Source organism: Hemicordylus capensis, chromosome 2 (genome assembly GCF_027244095.1).
Source record: "Hemicordylus capensis ecotype Gifberg chromosome 2, rHemCap1.1.pri, whole genome shotgun sequence".
Lineage (NCBI taxonomy): Eukaryota > Metazoa > Chordata > Lepidosauria > Squamata > Cordylidae > Hemicordylus > Hemicordylus capensis.
Window position 1 is genome coordinate 193,866,947 of NC_069658.1, and position 18,867 is coordinate 193,885,813.

An 18,867-nucleotide genomic window follows, 5' to 3' on the forward strand; every position below is an offset into this window, starting at 1 on the left:
AAGAAGCATGTGGGATACAAGGTGGCAGTATCTCTCACAAAGACTACAACTCTCATCATCAGCTGCTGCACCTCTCTCCCGGACATGCTGAGGGCCCAGTGCATCCGGACAATGGAAGGGGAACAGGACAAAAACCCACTTCCTTATGCCCCGTGCTTTATTCCGGGCATGCCATGTGCCAGGGCAACAGGAAAGGAAAGATTGTGCCATCGAGTCGGTGTCAACTCCTGGCACCCACAGAGCCACGTGGTTTTCTTGGTAGAATACAGGAGGGGTTGACCATTGCCATCTCCTGCGTAGTCAGCACCTTCCTATATCGCTGCTGCCCGATACAGGAGTTTCCCATATTCTGGGAAACACACCAGTGGGGATTCGAACCAATAGCCTCCTGCTCTCTAGGCAGGTTGCTTCCCCACTGCGCCATTACGTGGCCATTGCCAGGGCAATAGCGGGAGAATAAACCCCTTCCCTGTTCATTGCTGCCCTTCCTGCCACCAGTGGATGAATAAAAAGCATAATTTGAGTGTAGGGAGGATGGGTGGGCAGGCTCTTCTGAGCCTTCTATTGACTTAAAAGATGATCCAATTTCTTCCCACTTTTTCCCAGAAAGCCACTGTGTTGTCGTCGTTAATACCAAGGAGAGAGTGCTCACCCATTTCTATTGGCCACACTTGCTTGGCTTGGCCCCATCTCAGCGCAGGGCCTTTGAAAAAGATTGGCCCCATGAAAAACAATTGTGTGCACACAATGAAAGAAGCAGCAGAATTAAATCTTCAGTAACAGTCTTTCTCACTTTCTCACAGAGCTACAATCCCCAGGATTTTGCAAAGGGAGGGCATGGCAGAAAAACCCATTCAAATTGCTTACATATGTAAAAATATTTTCTTTTTTTGAATATTCCATTGCCAGTGTTTCACTGGTAGGAGTGAAGATTACTATTCTTTATTATTTCTATAGTGCTATTAACATCACTGAGTAATATATATGTCTAACAAAGAGGTAAATCCCTGTCCCGAGGAGCTTACAATCTAAATTTTGACAGAGGGGAAGAATGTGCAAATACAGTTACATACACTTGGACTTAGTTTCTGAAGGGCTTAAGGATTAGGGGGTTAAGTCGATGGCACTGGGCAGCCTTGGGTCTGTTGGGATACCAATGGGGTTGGCAAATCAAGTACAAGAAGACCATGCTGGTTTTCTTAAAAGCGAAGAAAGCAACACGGGGCGGGGCCATCACAGATTAGCAAACAGAGACATTAATGCCCAGCTTTAAAGATTAAGCTAGCCAAGGAGAGACAATCAGCACTTGAGCCGAACACTCAAGAAGCTGGACGTTGTTGCCATCAGACGGTAAACTAAGGCACAGAAGTGACACCTCATCCAACTCCTATCCACCCTCCCTGCGAATGGTGTTCTGAATTTCACTGCTGATGGGCCAGCGCAGCTCTTGCCCCCTTTGAACTGTGGGTGAGACGGGAGGTTGTCAGTGTGCAGGAAGCCGGCTCAGCGCAGAGGCCCTGGAGACCTCACGGTAGGCATTCCGCAACAGCACGTAAGGGAAGCAGGTCTCCAGCATGTCAATGGTCAAGAAGGACGACTCCTCCACAAGCTGAAAGAGAGAGGGAGAAGTGGGGGTTAGGCAGGGGAAGCGTATTCCTGGCTTGTACGGCTGACATGCATGTCGAGGCTAGGAGTACCTGGGTGCTGAAAATATCCAGGTTCTGCACCCAGGTAAAATTCTGGACTCTGCCTAGAGACAGATGATACTGTTTTCCAGGGCGTAGAAGGAAGTCTCAAAGAGGAACTGCTTTTTGCAGGATGCATACTTGTCCCATTTTTGCCTCTGGTAAACTGCTTTTGCAGGCAGGGCTGTCCTTAGGGCATGGCCCTGGGCCCTGCTCTTTTAGCACCCATTAGAATTAACTGGAAGGGGGCCCTGCACTGGTTTATTTGCCCCGGGCCCCACACCCTGCCAGGGCTCCCGGCCCTGTTTCCAGGGTTTGGGGGCTGGGGGGCAGTTTCAAAAAACTGAAAAACCTCTTTGACACCAGAAGTGACAGCAGGGGAAAGTGTATGTGATGGGAAGTGAAACCTGTCTCACACCACCTTATGCTGTCTCAAAAGCCTCATTCAGACGATATTAAAAAGGAGTCTGTACCCAAGTACAGAAGTCCAACCCAATGTGTCAATCATTTAACTCTCCCGACACGCTCCACATACTTACAGAGTTTGTTTGAAGAGGCGACTGTAAGCATAATGATGGATGCTTCCGTGAGCGGGAAACTTAGGCACCTGACTCTCTCACTCGCGGAAACACCCTCTTCAGATGAAGGCCGTAAGTGTGTGGGGCATGTTGGGAGAGTTGACTGCTTGACCTGTCAGGCAGTATTTCTGGTCAGCTTTTGGAGGCTGTACTTAGGTGCAGCCTCCTTTTTAATAATGTCTGAATGAGGCTAAAATCTATTGTAAACTCTCCAATCTCAATGGCTTGTGGAAATGGTCCCAGATTCCTTGTTTCTATAACAATTCCATGACTTCAAACAACAACATACAGGCTTGGATCACTTCCCATCGTGTGTGCGCGCGCGCGCACACACACACACACACACACACACACTTTTACCGTCACCCCTGCTTGAACAAGACTTTAATTTTAAAACAATACAGGAACCTGTTTAGCAGAAGAGAAAATGGCATGTGGGTATATACACTATACACAGCATACCCTCTTTCAAATGTTCAACTCTTGGGTGGGGGGCAGGGTGCTATCACCTGTCTCCAGCATTAGAAATCTGTGCTAAGAATTCTACACTCCAAAGAAATCGTACAAACGTTGACCTGTGCAGATGTATTGATTTTGCAAAAACAGTTTGCAGGTTTCCTGTCAAATCTAGTTGCTTTGAGAATTTGGAGGCCTAAGCTTCAGTCTCTCAGCAACCAGTCACGGGCAGGGAACAGGACATCTGGGCATGACTACGCCTTTTTTGCACTGAGATGAAGCAAGAAGGAACCCAAAGGTCAAGCTGCTCTCATGGGAGCATAGGTAACTGCCTTATCCCACGTCAGACCCTTAGTCCATCGAGCTCAGTACTGTCTACTCTGACTTGCAACGGCTCTCCAAGGTTCCAGGTAGGGATGTGCAAGGCTCCGAACCAGTCCGGTCTGGCACCGGGTGGGGGGTTTTTGTAGTTTTAAGGGCAGAGTGGTGGTACTTCCCCCCGCCCCGCCGCTCTTCTCCCTCCGGCACTTTGTTTTTCGATAAAGATTCTGGGGCGGCAGCGTTCCTCCCTGCCACCCCTGCCCCCGTCGTTAGCCTGCAAGTGCCGAAGTTAGTAACACGCATGCGCCCGTTCTGCCGCGCGTGTGCACCCACCGACACCGCGCGCACTCTGCAAACGTCACACATCGACGTGTGATGTCTGCGGAGCGCGCGCGTGGTGGCGGCAGGTGCGCACCCGTCGACGTGTGACGTCTGCGGAGCGCGCGCGGCGGTGACAGATGCACATGCACGGCAGAACAGGCGCATGTGTGTTACTAACTTCGGCACTTGCAGGCTAATGACGGGGGCAGGGGCAGCAGGGAGGAACGCTGCCGCCCCAGAATCTTTATCTAAAAACACAGCGCCGGAGGGGGAAGAGCGGCGGGGGGGGGAAGTACCACCCCCCGCCCTTAAAGCTACAACCCCCCTCCGTGCCGAACCACCGGACCGGCTCGGAACCGGACCGGTTCGGAGGCCTCCAGCATGGCCTCCAAACCAGTTCAGGCACATCCCTAGTTCCAGGCAGAAGCCTTTCTCAGCCCTACCTGGAGATGTTGCCAGGGATTGAACCTGGGACCTTTTGCATGCAAATCAGATGCTCTACCACTGAGTGACAGCCCCATCCCCAACACAGGTCATCCCATCGAACTCGACACCCTGAGTAAGACATCCTGTGCCGAAATTATCCTCAGCAGAGACCTGCCTGGTCTTTTATTGCAAATCTCCAGGAAGAAAAGTGCCCTGCTAGATCAGATTAAAGGTCCACTTGGTCCATCATTCTGCTTTCCCACAGTTGCCAGCCGGATGCCTCTGAGAAGCCCACAAGCAGGGCATGGAGGCCACAACCCACTTCTCCTGTTGCTCCTTGACAAGTGGTATTCAGCAGCATACAGCCCTTGAACACAGAGGCTCCCTAGAGCCAACCTGACTAAGAGCCATTGACTGGCCTATCCTCCAATAACTTGGCTAAGAGCCCCTGGTGGCGCAGTGGTAAAATTGCCGCCCTGTAACCAGAAGGTTACAAGTTCGATCCTGACCAGGGGCTCAAGGTTGACTCAGCCTTCCATCCTTCCAAGGTCGGTAAAATGAGTACCCAGAATGTTGGGGACAATATGCTAAATCATTGTAAACCGCTTAGAGAGCTCTGGCTATAGAGCGGTATATAAATGTAAGTGCTATTGCTATTGCTATTGCTATCACCTTTTAAAAGGTATTTATATGGGAGAATGAGAATTTACAACCGACCAAGATAGTTCAATGTTGCAGATTTTACCCCACCTGTATAAATGAGGGAAATGCTGATCCTTTGACCCAAAGAGAGCTCTGAAACCAGAGGGCATTCACCCAAGGGTTCCTAAAAAACTCAAGTTTGAAATTGGAATTCTCTGCCATGGGACATGGTGAAGGCCACCAGCTTGGATGGCTTTAAAAGGGACTTAAACAAATCCATGAAGCATCCATGCTACTACTTCCAAACTCAGGGGCAGGATGCCTCTAAATACCAATTACAGGGGAGCTACAGCAGGAGAGAGGGCATACCCTCACTTCTTGCTTGTGGGCATCTCAGAGGCATCTGGTGGGCCACTGTGTGAAACAGGATGCTGGACTAGATAGGCCTTGGGCCTGATCCAGCAGGGCTGTCCTTATGTTCACACTACTGACTTGCTGGTCACTTGTGTTTTTCTAGCCTGTCTCTGCTGTCAACAGGAGCCAGCAAGCTATTTCCCCTTCTTGTCTGGTGATTAGCCCCTTCCATTAAGAATGGCAAGTACTAAAGGCAGTGGGGTCCATCCCCCCCAGCTGGGGCAGCGCAAGTGAGTGCCATGCCAGCTCATTCGCATGCTCCAGACTGAAACATTTGCATTTAAATTGCTTTGCTGCAAAAGCTGTTCGTCCAGCGAATATGAATCCCATACAGCAATCCAGGCCCTCCCTAGCTGAGCCGTCTCCTCCCATCAGCAGAAGAATCAATAACCATCTCCTGCTGCCATGGGGGCTCCTAATGGAGATGTATCACCAAGTGCGGCTTTGGACCTTGAGATGTGGCCACTTGCTGCTAGGGGAGCTCTCTCCCAGACCAGATGGCAAGCAGTCCTGAAACCTCTAGGAGGCAAGAGTGAAGCTGCCCCTCCCTTCTCTGCTGGCTCCCAGGTATCAATGCCCACAGCCCAGGCAAGAAGAGCCATAAGTGGCAGAAGGCGGAGGGGCTGGTGACTGGGGTGATTGTTAAGGTTAGAGCAGGGTCAGACAAAGCAGAGTGAAAAACTCTATGAGGTCATTCTCATGACCAAATGGGAGTGGGGGGATGCTGGAGGGAAAGCAGGAACCTACCTGCTTCTTCCCACATGACCAGAGCCTCCGTTGGGCTCCGCTGCCCATGTGCCCACATGAGCACTACAGTGGTATTCCTCAAGGCTGCATTCAGGAGCTGGGAGTCTTCCAGTATCCCACAATGCACTGCATGGGCAGCGAAAAGGCAGCCATCAGCATTGCAGCAGCACGCCTCTCCTTGCCCCACTTTCCTCTCAGTACTCTTGTAAACATGGCCACCAGCTCCCAGGAGCAACAGCAGCGGGTCTCATCACTCATACAACCAGAAGCTGAGGTAGAACAGTGGAGGTTTCTGTCCTACCTTGGTTAAAACATGGGTTACCATGTTTTAACCTCATTACGCAGGCATGGGGTAGGAGAGGTTCCTGTGACTCCAAATGAGCCTCCATACCCAGCTTAATCCTCTCCTACCCACAAAAGCCTGGTTGTGAGAACAACCTCTACTTATAGCACTGCTGTCAGCTGTAGAGGTTTTGTCCTTATGCCACAAGCAGCCCTTGAGACTTGGGAGATGGGGCCATAGCTCAGTGATGGAGCACCTGCTTGGCCTGCAGAAGGCCTCAGGCTCAATCCCTGGCATCTCCAGGTAGGGCTTGGAGAGACTCCTGCCTGAAACCTTGGAGAGCCACTGGCAGTCAGTGTAGACAAGACTGAGCTGGATGGATCAATGGTCTGACTCAGTACAAGGCAGGCTTCCTATGTTTCTACGGGATGAGCAAGATAAAGATCAAAGTGCTCTTCCAGCCAGTCTACTAAGGTCATGAAGGTCGTGGCCAGTCCCGATCCGCAGCCTCACCCCAGAGTAGCTCCTCCACACTATTGCAGAGGGTAGCTTGGAGGCCTGTCTGAGTCTTCTGATTCAGGGGCCTCTACATCCCAATGACGACTCCCTGCAGCCCCGTGGAATAGTTTCAGTGAATAGTCATTTTCCATCCCTTCATGGCAACCCAGACAAAGACAGATGCAACAGAAAAAGGGAGTTCACAGCACGTCCCCTCAGTCACCCCCTTCTTAACTGAAATGTCAGACACACGTCTCAGCAAACCCAACGTTGGCTCAGCCATCCGTCTTGCTTCAAAAGGGACTGCTGCCTTTTTAATTTATTTATTTTTTAATGCTGAATGGTCATGAATTTATCTGTTTGTTGCCCTATCAATTTCTTTAAATATAGGAAGCATCTTGATAAAAGTGCAGATGTGCTCTGGGGACCGGAGTGAATGTTTGTGTTGGTTTCTTGGTAACATGGCAGAGATTCAGCCAATCAGCACCATGCACAGCCAACTTCTGCTTGAAACTTGTAGACGTGGTTTCCCTCCCCTCACCCCACCTCTAGCACTGGACAAGAATATGTACATCTCAGATAATTCAATTGCCAAACTGGAATTCGATCCCAGTTTTTCCAGGTTCCGTTTTCACACACTCAGGGCCGATTCACTTGTTTCACAAATATGGGAGATGCAAATATGTCTTTGTGTTTAGTTATTCCATTTGTTTTTGTTATTAAGTACTTCATTCATTTAGTTATTCAGTTGGGAAAATCACATTCATTTCATTACTCACTCATTATTATTTCATTTGTTTGCATTTCCCATTCCCCAGAAACTCTAATGGAGTAAAACGGCTCTATTAGAGTCTGAGGGAAATCAAAGACCTTGGACTCTAGAAAATGGCTGCTGATGGGCAAAAAGGAGCATTGGTTACTCACCGTGAAGGCTTCTTCATGCTGCTGGATTTGAGTACATCTCTCATGGGTAATCCTTCCCATGTGCTCCAGGAGGCAGGACTATGTAAATTATGAGATGCTTTAACAGCCTGGGAAGGAGAACCCCACTCAGTTCGTAGTATCTAAGTCTAAAGTACAGAGATAATTGTAAGCAGAGAGAAAAAAAGGAGTACATGCAGTAGATCTGGACAGGTGGGTCAAGATGTCCTAAAATCCAGCAACAAGAAGCAGCCTTCACGGTGAGTGACCAATGCTCCTTTCCCTGCTGCTGGATGAGGACATCTCACATGGGACATGCCACAGCTAAGAGACCTGAGTGTTGGCATCAGTGTCTACCGGGGCGGAAGAACCTGTTGAAGAACCCATCTGCCAAAAGCTGCTTGTGCTGAGCAATGTAGGTCGAGCTTGTAATGTTGAATGAATGTGGAAGGCAATGCCCAGGTGGCCACGCTGCAGATTTCTGACAGTGGTGCATTAGTGGAAAAGGCAGCCGAGGTGGCCGCTGAACTTGTGGAGTGTGCTGTGATATGAAGAGGTGGGCGAAGGTTCTTACCTCATAGACTAATGAGATGCAGGCCTTAATCCATCCGACAATGGTAGTGGTGGAAATTTTCTGGCCCATAGAGGGCAGTAGAAAAGAAACGAACAATGCATCCGTGGAACGATAGGAAGCTGTGCGGGAGAGGTATACCTTTAGACAAAGGTGCATTTCAAGTTTATGCCAGGTTGTTTCCAAGAAGGGTGGTATTGTACGCAGCCCAGAGCCTCTGGATGGGGTGATATAGAAATGTAACAAATAAAATAAACAAACTGGCTTAGGACAAACTGATGGGAAGATTATATCTTTAGAGTAGTGAAAGATGGAAGCCGCTTTAGGTAGAAAAGAAGGATCTTGGATTAGGAGGATGTAGTTCGGTGAAAATAATGCAAAAATTGGGATTGGCAGACAGTGCACGCAATTCTGAGACATGTTTGGCTAATGTGATGGCCATCAAAGAGGCTAATTTTAAAAAGAGAGTGGGTGGAGCAATATCAATCTAATGGGCTCAAAGGGTAGTTTGTGAAGTGCACATAGAACTTAATGCAAATCCCAGGATGGGAACCTGTGTACAGTCAGGGGTGGTAGTAGAGTGGAGCCCCTGAGAAAACGTTTAAGGTGAGGATGAGAATGTTGGCCTTTAAGAGGAAGAGGTGGACAGGAGGTTCGCCAGAGAAACTGCTTAACATTTGAATGTGTTGGCCTTGAAACCTTTATCAAGACTATCTTGTAAAAAACTGGCACAGCTCAGAAAGGCCGCAGTCGTCTACTGAGATCTTATGATGCTGGCACCAACGGAGAAAAACTCACCAGGCGGACTGGTAAATATGATTTGTCAATCTCTCCTGGATGCGAGGACAGTGTTCAACATTTTATGTGCATAGCCAGGGTGTTTCAAGATGTTCCGTTCAGTCGCCAAGCAGTAAGCTTGAACCATACCAGGTCATGGTGGAGGATGGGGCCTTGGTGAAGTAGGTCCAGTGTCACCGGGAGGAACCTGGGACCTTAGACAGCAAGGTGTAGTATTTCTGTGAACCATGGTCTCTGGGGCCAATATGGTGCCATCAGGATTACTTGAGGAGACGGATTCTGCAAAGTAGGTGGCTGAGGACTGGTATGGGATGGAAGGCATATAGGAGCAGCAGGGGCTATGGGGAGGATGGGACATCCACTGCTTCTGCCCCCTTGCAGGGGAATCGAGAGAAGAACCTGGCTAGCTTCGCGTTGGTTGGCAAGGCAAAGAGGTCCACTTGAGGGTGTCCCAGGGCTTGGGTTAGCAGGCTGAATGTGTGAAGGTTGCTGCTCCATTCTGCTGGATGTATCTATTTCCTGCTGAGCCAGTCAGCTTGTGTGTTGAGGGATCTGCTGACGTGATGCACTGTTAGGGAAGCCAAATGAGACTCTGCCCATTGGAGCAAGAGATGCTTCCTGGTGAAGGGAAGGCATCTTGTGCCCTCACTGTGACATTGTCCGTTCAAACTAATACATGTTGGTTCTGTAGTAGATGCTAGATGGAGAGTGAGATGAATGGTTCTGAGTTCCAACCAGTTGATACTGTGAGCTTGTACCTGGAGGGATCATTTTCCTTAAGCCAAATGGTGTAGGTAATGAGCCCCCCAACCAGAAAGGCTGGCATTCGTCATCATTATAATCCTGGAATGGTCCAGGAAGGTCTTGCCACAAAGGAGATGGTGTGGTTGGGTCCACCAGAGGAAGGAATGTGTGACCTGTGGTGGTAGTTTTATTCTGGTGGGTCTCTGACATGCTATATCGTTCTGGTAGGGTAGAAGGAACCACTGGAGCATGCGGAGGTGGAAGTGGGCCCATGGCACTGCTTCAAAAGATGCCATCATAAGACCTAGCTAGGGTACTGTTGGGGCTGAAAATACTTGGTATAACAGTAGCAGGATATCTTGTATGTGATCTGGAGGAAGAATCAGTCGGTCCGGAGAGGTATCTATTAATACTCCCAGACGGTGGATCCAGTTGGAGGGAAGTAAGTGACTCTTGGACCTGCTCATTAGGAATCCGTGTTCTGAGTGCCTGAAGCATGTTGCTCACATCTGACTCTGTTGTTGCTAGTGAGGGAGACTTCACCAGGAGATCGTTACGTAGGCAAATATTTGAATGCCTCACAGGCAAACGTGGGTTACGAAAGGGGCCAGGATTTTTGTGAAGATCCTGGGTGCTGAGAAGAGGTCAAATGGAAGGGCCTTGTATTGATACTGATGGTGCACGTATCTGAAGTGGAGGAATGGGCGACTGAGCAGGTGGATTGGCACATGGAGGTACACCTGTCTTCTGATGCCACAAAGTCAGAGTGATGTAGGGATTCTGCAATGGATTGTAGTGCCTCCATCCTGAACTTTCTGCACTTGACATATTTGCTTAAGAACATTAAATCCAGTACAGTATTGCTCTGAGAGCACTGTCCCCTTCTTGAAGGAGAATGTCGGCATTGGTCAGGGCTGCCATAGGAGCATTGGTGGGAGCAACCTAAAACATTTCTGAAGCCTCCTAGGTAAGGCTATAGAACTCATGAATGAGAGGAATGGTCTTTCTATTCGCTGTAGGCGCTTTCTATTCCTGTTTAACTGTGTCCACAAAACAATCAGGGAAGTGAAACACTGGGAAAACTAGCGTTTCTCGGGATGGTGGAAGGTGGTTTTGTGCAGCTGTTGATGGAACCCAAGTGTATTGATGGCTGTGGTAAATAAGTGCATAAAGTCATCTGGTGGAAAAAGCCTGAAGGATTTGGAGAATGATTCAGAGGTTTGGTAATCAGACCATTCTCCTCCCTCCCAAGAGTCCACTTTTAAATCAGGGTTTTCTGTCCCTGGAGTGTCTGGGTCCTCTGGGACAGTATCAGGATTTTCAAGATCTATGATGGGTCCCGGGTTAGGCAGGTCCAGGACTGGCCTTCTGGGATGGTGATCTGAGCAGTCATCGCCCAAGATGGCAGAGGAGTTGGAAGGGGTGCCTTGAATTCCTCTGTTGGACTTCCTCTGCTTTTTGGACTTTTTTGCTTTTTTGTTCTTATAAGCTTCCCTATGCTTAGATGTTTGCTTTTGCTTTTTAGGAGCGCTAGACAACGAAGAAGAGGAGGAGGAATAGGACGATTCCTTGTCTTTGGCCCGTTTCCTAGAGTTTTTGGGAAGTTTATGCTGCCGGAGTGACTTAAAAATGACACCCTGAAATCAGGCCTGCTAGGCTGGTGGGACTTTTGAGAGAAGCGAAGGGACAGGGGGCAGGGCAGGGAGACCCAGGTCTCACCAGTTCCATTTGGCAGCTCAGGGATTTGCTGGTCCAACTCACTGTTTGGACATCCTGGCAGAATCAGCTGTGAGGGAGACCCTTTCTCGCCATTGCCAGGCCTTTCTTGGCCTTGCTCATGGTCTTTGTCTGGCATTGTTAGGTCATTGCCAGGAGGTGGCGTCAGGGGCGTTGGCATTGGAGGAGTGCTCACTCTGGAGGGCCTCTGTTGCTGGTCAGGCCAGGGATAAGAGAGCTGAAGCGGTGGGCCTGTAGGCAGCAATGTCATTCTACGAGGTGCTGCTAGAGGAGGTGAGTCTGCATGGTGTGGCTGTCTGGGAGGCCGTGTGGTGGGCAGAGCAAGGCCCTGCACTCCTGCTGGAATGCTGAAGGGCTGCGGTGCATTTGTGGAAGGGTCCATTGACATTTTGGGGTCTGTTGGGACTGGCGGAGAGGACCAGTTGTGCCTGGGCCAAGAACAGGGATCAGCTGGGCCTGATGGGCCTTCTAAAGGATTGGGGTTGCCACCTCCAATGGAGAGCATCAGCAGGACCAGATGATCATTGACGTGCCAACGGCAGCGGAGCAGGTTGCCACCACTTGTAGGTGAGGTCTGCTCGGGGGAGGAAAGGCTGAGTTCTTCTTCCCTTTGGTGAGGAAAACATTCTGGATTCTGCCTGGCATTTGGGCCACAGAAGGCCAAGGGACAGAAAAGAAGAGAAATAGGAGGGTTTTTTGTTTTGTTTTAGAAAGAGAAGATGAAGGAACAAAGTAAAAAGAATATAAGAAGAGAAAGTTTGGCTAAAAGGAGAAGGCTGTCTCTGGAGCAGGATGCAGGACTAGAAGAACTGGGTGCGGCCCACCTTCCCAGGCTCTTAAAGCGTCTCATAATTCACACAGTCCTGCCTCCTGGAGAACATGGGAAGGACAACCCACGTGAGATGTCCTCATCCAGTAGCAAAGAAGTCTCTGGGCAGAGGGGGTCTTTGCAGGCAGGGCCAGTCCATCCACTAGGCAGACCTAGGCAGGCATCTAGGGCACCAGTTCCTGGGAAGCACTGCAGTTCCCTGTGTGAATGTTCAGTGGGTAAGGCCTACCTGCTAGGTGGTCTCTGCCTTGCTTTCCTCCCCCATCACTGTGCTCCGTCCCTGCCCCCTCCTGCCTCATTCTGCTCGGTTGCCACTGCAGCTGCTCATGTGGGAGCCCCTATCCTTGTTTCTCAAGTGCCCAGACCCCAAACAGGAAGTAAGGGATGCACACAACCATTGACTTGTCATGGAAGGAAGCTCCTCACTGCGCTGTTAAGACCTGCCTCTCAGGGAGACGCTGAGTTTGCTTGGCCCTGAAGGCTGCAGGGCCTGCATTGCTGAGGGGAGGGAGGGGGCGGCAATAACAACAGAGGAAGGGTGGGCATCAGGCAGCCTCCTTGCTCCTCACACCTCAACTATTTCTACTTCTCCCACTGTATTCCCAAGCCAGGGCAGGCTAGTCATTCACTGGCCATCCACGTAGACTGGTCATCTGACATGAATGAGCAGCCTGACTGGCTCAGGTTAAAGCCAGAGCTCCACACTCCTCAGCTGAGGGGTGTGTATGTGTGTGCACATGCCAAAGTCAAGCTTTGCCTACGGTGCCAAGAACCTTAGAGCAAGCCCTGCTTGCAAGGAGTGAGCTTTTGCCCCCCCCACCCAACACTCATTTTCCGGGGACCAGAATGGTTAACCCCCCGCAATACACCCAAACAAGCTCTGAATAAATAACGAGTTATGAACAAGGAACACATTCAATATTCATTCAGAGCTCTCAGTATTCATTTTAGAATGAACGAAAAATGAACCAAATGGGTCCTTTTGGTTCATTTTTCAATTTATTCCAATATATATATATAGACACACACACACACCCCTATCACATACAGGAAAACAGAAAGATGCCTCCCTGGATCATCGCATGTAATGATTACACACACATGTATATAGTAGTGGATATTAATTGAGCAACAACAGTGGCATTAAACAACAAGCCAGAGGTTTCTGATGCTACAGGTGTCTCATCTCAGACATCTTGCTTCAACTATTGAATTCTATCACTTCTATTGTCTGATAGGCTATTCTCAAAATATTTGACTTATTCTCAAAATATTTGACAGTTTGCTTTTTGCACAGTGGGACCATGGAGCAAAGTACACACACACGATCATCCCATGTAAAGATCTACATGTGGGCTGTAAGCTGATTTCTACAGAGGGAGGAATCAGGACTCAAGTCTGCTGCAAGTCCTGAAATTGCGACACCACCGAGAACAGAAGGCCCTTTCCCCAGTCACCGACTGTCTCCTCTCAGACAGCGGAGACATTCTGAGGAAGGTCTCTGGACATGATACTCTGGCAAGTTTGTGTGGGAGCGATCCTTCAGGCATCCCATGTAGTGCTTTAAAATCAAAGAAAGCACCAGCTCTTTGAGTTGTGCTTGGAAACAGAGCTAGCAAAGCTGTTGAAGAGCTAATGTGTGATGTGTCCCTTCTGGCTGATTCTGCCTGGCAGCTGCATTCTGGACCAACTGAAGTTTCTGAAAAGTCTTCAAAGGCAGCCCCGTAATTCAGCATGCGGGATATTAGGATGGCATTTGGCCTGTGTGCCATCACTCAGCTCTGGCCAAAGAAAGGACTTACAAGAAGGACCAGTCAAGAAGCCTCTTGACCACAAGAGGCCAGAGCAAGTCAGGTGACACTCCCTGACTTCCATAAAAGCTTCCAGGCCAGACTTTTTGCTGGTCCCATTTCTAATTTGACAGGAGCTCTGACTGTGTAAACAGTCACTTTCTGTGAAGGAATTTTTTCATGTGTGAAGTGGCCCTCATTCATTTCACATGCATTCTGGGGGCGGGGAAAGACTTATCCAGCAACCTTCTATCATTTCAGGAACACTCACCAAGTATATAAGCAGTGAGATGGACTCCCGGTTCTTGGCTTTCATCCTGTCAGGTTCTTGTCCCAGTTGCAAAAGGCTCACAGAGGCCAACTGAGAAGACAAAAGAGACAATGGTCAATTTGCCTGCAGAGAACAGCAGCTAGAGCTTTCAGAGTAGGGCTCCACTACTTCAGCTCTCCGGCTGTTTTTGGATGAGGGATGTGCCAAAACGCAATTTGGCTGTCCAAATCGTGGAGACCTCCCTTTAAAATCATGGGCTTACACGGCCCCTTTAAAGCAGAGTAGAACAGTTCTGGACCTGCTCTTCCTCCGCTCACTGCCATCCCAGTGCTCCCCCAGCTAGGCACGCGCACTGGGCATCTCCCAGCAACCCCTGTGCAGTACTGGCACGCAGAAGGCCGTCACGCATGCGCAGAGGCTGTGTGTGTGTGCCAGCACCATTCAGGGACTGCTGGGAGATGCCCTGTCGTCACACGGGCATAGCTGGGGGGAGTGCCAGGATGGCGGCAAGTGGCGGAGGAGGAGGCACAGATCTGTTCTCCTCTGCTTTAAAGGGGCTGTGTAATATCTGTATCTTCAAAATACTTGTATCTACAAAAGGAGGATGCACTTTTGAACCGAAGACCAGCAAGTGGCAGAGCGAGGCGGCTTAAGAGTTTCCTCTTTGGTTGACTTTCCACTCAAAATTGCGCCACCAGAAGCTTTTCTGACCTGGTAGAAATGAATTCCTTATCTTTGCTCTTGTAGGAAGAAAGGCAGCTGGGGGAGCAGAAAAATGGCCCAAGAGGGAATGCTTAAGCAGCCTATCTCTCTGCCACCAGGTCTTCCACTCAAGACTGCAGACACCCACAGCGGCCTTTTCTTACAAATGAAGAAACAAACAACAAAAATGTCAGGACAAAGTTACATGCAGCTGTGCGTCATGTTCATCCAGTCTCTGTGAAAAGATGCTCAGCGCGGCTGGTACTGTGGCAGTGAGCTAGCAGTGCACATCTCTTCCCTCTGCCAACATTAACTGGCTGATGTGTTTAAAATTGCTGCTAAAGAACACTGGCTGATTGGGGAAATAGAACCACGGCACTATCCGCTTCAGTAGATTTGGAAATCAGCAGTCACACTCACAAACTAAGAGGGTCAGAGCATTTGCCTGCTTCCCAGATGTGACAAAAATAATAAAAATGGCTTTCTTTGCTTCAAATAAATACCATTTGTAAAAGACAGACAGACCCAACCACATTGTTAAACACAACAGAGAAACAGGCATCTTTTTTCAGAATCCTCGGGAAAAAGCAGCCTCTCTTTTGACAACATGTAAATTTAATCAGATCAATTAAAAGCGAAGACATCTTTAATTTCTTGGCAGCAGGAATGCATCTCATTCTGTACTATGAGGCAACCTGTGATGGGAATCTCTCTTCCAGGCAGGGATTAGCAAACTTGTTCTAGCCAGTCTCTTGTGCCTTTAACAGACCACCAGGCAGAAATCCAATAGGCGAAGTATTTCCCATCACTGCACCTCTATGTTGTAGGAAAGCTGTACTTGCTGAATTTCTGCACCACCCCAGTGACCTTGCAGCATAGCTAGGGGAGAGGGGGCCCATGTTCATCCCTCTCGCTGGCAGCCCCTCGGAGTGAGGGAGATAATGAAGAAAATAGGGAGGGGTGGAGCTGGGGGCCAGGGTTCTTTGAACCCCTTCGCTCAATCATAGCTCTACCCCTGCTTGCAGCGCACCTGACTGTCGACAATCAAGCTGCTTCTGCCACTCAAGGCAGCGCCCTTGCACTGAGCTGCAAAGAAACGTTCCACCAAGTCTGATGGCAGCAGGAGCGTAAACTGCCATGGCTTCTAATCAACAGATAAATCACGTTGACTCCCAAAGGCTAGAAATAAGAAAGTGATCATGCTTAGTGTGCCACTATCCATCACTCACAGCCAGTGGGACTGACTCTTCTCTGTGCTAGCCATGGGACACCAGAGTTTTGTGTGCTCCGTGAGCAGCCTGAAATATGAGCAGGGAGGAAACTATCTGGAAGAGAGAGATTGCAAAGTCCCCACCTGGGCAGATGCACAGTTAATGTCCCTGATTCAGGGCCCAAAGGTAACTGCAGTTGGCTACAATCTGCTGTGTGCTCCTGTGTGTTTTGTTGGACAGCTTTTAAAGGTAGGTTGTAGGAATGTAGGAAGCTGCCTTCTACGGAGTCAGACCCTTGGTCCGTCTAGCCCAGTATTGTCTACTCTGACTGGTAGCAGCTCTCCAAGGTTACAGGCAGGAGTCTCTCCCAGCCATAGTTTCAGATGTCAGGGGTTGAACAGGAGACCTTCTGCAGGCAAAGCAGATGCTCTCCCACTGAGCTACAGTCACATCCCATGTGGTCCATGGAAAAGCGTTGCTGCACTGAATTTAATTTGCCAAAATGAAGTTCTTGAAAACAGTTATCTTGAGTACTTATAACAAGAGGAAACAGAGTTTCCGTCTGCTGTGCTGCCCTGCACCTGTGGGTTGTCGAGAAAGCCGGCGGAGAAAAGAAGGGTCCACCCTTACACGCGCACTCTCTCGCCTCCTTCAATAGATATCTGCTTCCTTACTGGTCCTCCGTTAATTTATCCGGCTTGGCTAGAAGAGAACCCCGTCAGCAGTTCTCAGGCTAGCTATTGTTTTGCCTACCTTTGAAAAGGCAAGATTGGCACACTGCCCTGCCAAGTCAAGGAGGAAGGGGAAGGTATTTCAGGCACCCCCAATAGCTTCCTAATGTGCTTTGGTATCGGCATGAAAGCTCACTGTAGGTCCACAGCTGAGTTCACTGCCAGAGCCCAGTCAGAGTGTTGAATAGAGCTGGAGAAATAAGTTTTTGTTGTCTTCTTATAAGCAGGACCCAGAATGAAAAAAAAGACAATGGAGGGGTGTGCTCATGGAAATCTTCTGGACTACCTGCACCACAAACTCAGTCTCTTTGGCCACATCATATGTCCCGAAGAAGCATCCACACAGAGCAGTAAAAGGCATTTGCTGGAACCTTAGGCTGGTAAATATGCTCCTTATCAGAAAGACTCTTAGATCAGACAAGCAGAGTTCATAATGATGGTCACATTTTATCATGCAATAACAGGGGTGAGTGGTTTTGTCTTGTTTTAATCTTATAACAGAGACAGATCTTGCTGTGTAAAAGACATCCCTTCATCCAATATGTTCATTTTTAGCAGATGTGGGCTTAAAAGCAGAAAAAAATGGATGGCAGAAAACCCAAGATATGGTAACAGCAGAACGGTCTTTTGTAGCCAGGCACTGCCCTTGTTGGATCTCCTCCTTCCAGCAACACTCTGCTTATATTGATCAGAGTTCTAGAGTGTGCACAAGATGGGGGACAGAGGACTAGAGTGTGCACAAGATGGGGGACAGAGGAGGCGGCAGCTTTGCGTTTCTCTCTTAATTTTTTTTTTTAAAAAACAGCATTTATATCCATTCAGTGTTCAAAGCACTTCATATACATTATCACAGCAATCCTTGCAACAGGCAGGAAGCCCACTGCTGCTGTTCCTCATTGCAGATGAAAGGAATAGGCTGGGATAATAAAGCCTGCCGAAGGCCACCTACATGGGTAAGAAAATGAGCCCTATGCTTGGCATGCATCCGGCATCTCCAGGTAGGGCTAGGAAAGAGTCTCTGTCTGAAACCCTGGAGAGATGCTGCCAGTCAGTGCTTAACGTGGGGTCCACCAGATGTTGATGAATGACAACTCCCAGCATCCCCGGCCACAATAAATTGTGGCTGGGGGTGCTGGGAGTTGTAGTTCAGCAATATCTGGTGGACCCATGTCAAGAACCACTGATGTAGACAATACGGAGGCTAGATGGACCAATGGTCTGACTTGGCATAAGGCAGCTTCCTAGGTTCCTATGTAAACTCCCAAATCACAGTTCATCCTCTAGCAGCACCAGCCACAGCTTTTCCAACGACCCTCACTACCTCTAGCGCAGTCAGCAAGCCACAACCCAAATGGGAGCCTTCCATCTCTTTTTATTCAGACATCTCACATTGGAAAAAAACATGAGATGTCTGTATAAAAAGAGATGGAGGGCCCGCATTTCTCATATTCCCCCCGCCCCCAATATGAGATGTCTGAATAAAAGGAGATTGAAGGCTCCCATTTGGGTTGTGGATTGCTGACCGAGCTAGAGGTAGTTAGTGAGCCTAGGGGAGTGTGATGCCATTTGGGGAAGAAATGAGAAAAAGACGGGCCTAAGGTTCTTTATGATGATCCCATGGATAAACCTAGTTTCCTGGCCCCAGAAGAGCCACTGGTTGAGAAACACTTATATCACCCAGAGGAGACCAGGAGTTTCACTCACCACCAGGAATTCCTTGAGGTGGGTCTCGATGTTCTTGCTGTAGATGGTGAAGAGGGCAGCTGACACCTGAATGATGGCTTTAGCGAGGCAGTGGATGTTGTTGCTATAGCCTACAGGAAGGAGAAACACCCTTACATCATTTCCAAACTTTTTTTTAAAAAAAAATTAACCATGGTAGTTTCCAACCAAGGAACCCTGGAAATTGAAAGTCTGCCAACGGATCATGGCAAGGGTGCAAAAATCTAGATACCCAGTAGCCAGTGAATTTTTTAAAAAAATGTGGACCTGGAAAATGCACCTGGGTTGCTGAAGTCTATACGGTAAACTTGAGGTTTAAAGCCTCTCGGTGAAGCTTTGCCTGCGAGGAAGGCAGGGTATAGTCAGAGAGCAGACCAACAAGTTTAGGCGTCATCCTCTTATTGGTCTGCTCTTGAGTCCCATATCTCTGCCAATCTAGTCGCTAGGCCACACACACTGCACTCCTGGG

At 49.0% G+C, this 18,867-nt stretch overlaps 1 protein-coding gene across 11 annotated transcripts in view; it reads right to left on the reverse strand.

The window, feature by feature from the left end:
* Nucleotides 1-920: 920 nt before the first annotated feature.
* The window catches only part of NCKAP1L (NCK associated protein 1 like), a 102,392-nt gene continuing 84,445 nt past the window's right edge, over nt 921-18,867 (reverse strand). For all 11 annotated transcript variants that reach the window (XM_053291310.1, XM_053291313.1, XM_053291305.1 and 8 more), the window contains 3 exons: nt 18,381-18,490; nt 14,033-14,122; nt 921-1,609 (listed from right to left, as the gene is read on the reverse strand). In XM_053291310.1, the coding sequence (XP_053147285.1) occupies nt 1,484-1,609; nt 14,033-14,122; nt 18,381-18,490 (326 nt within the window). In that variant the 3' untranslated portion in view covers nt 921-1,483. The remainder of the gene's footprint in view (nt 1,610-14,032; nt 14,123-18,380; nt 18,491-18,867) is intronic.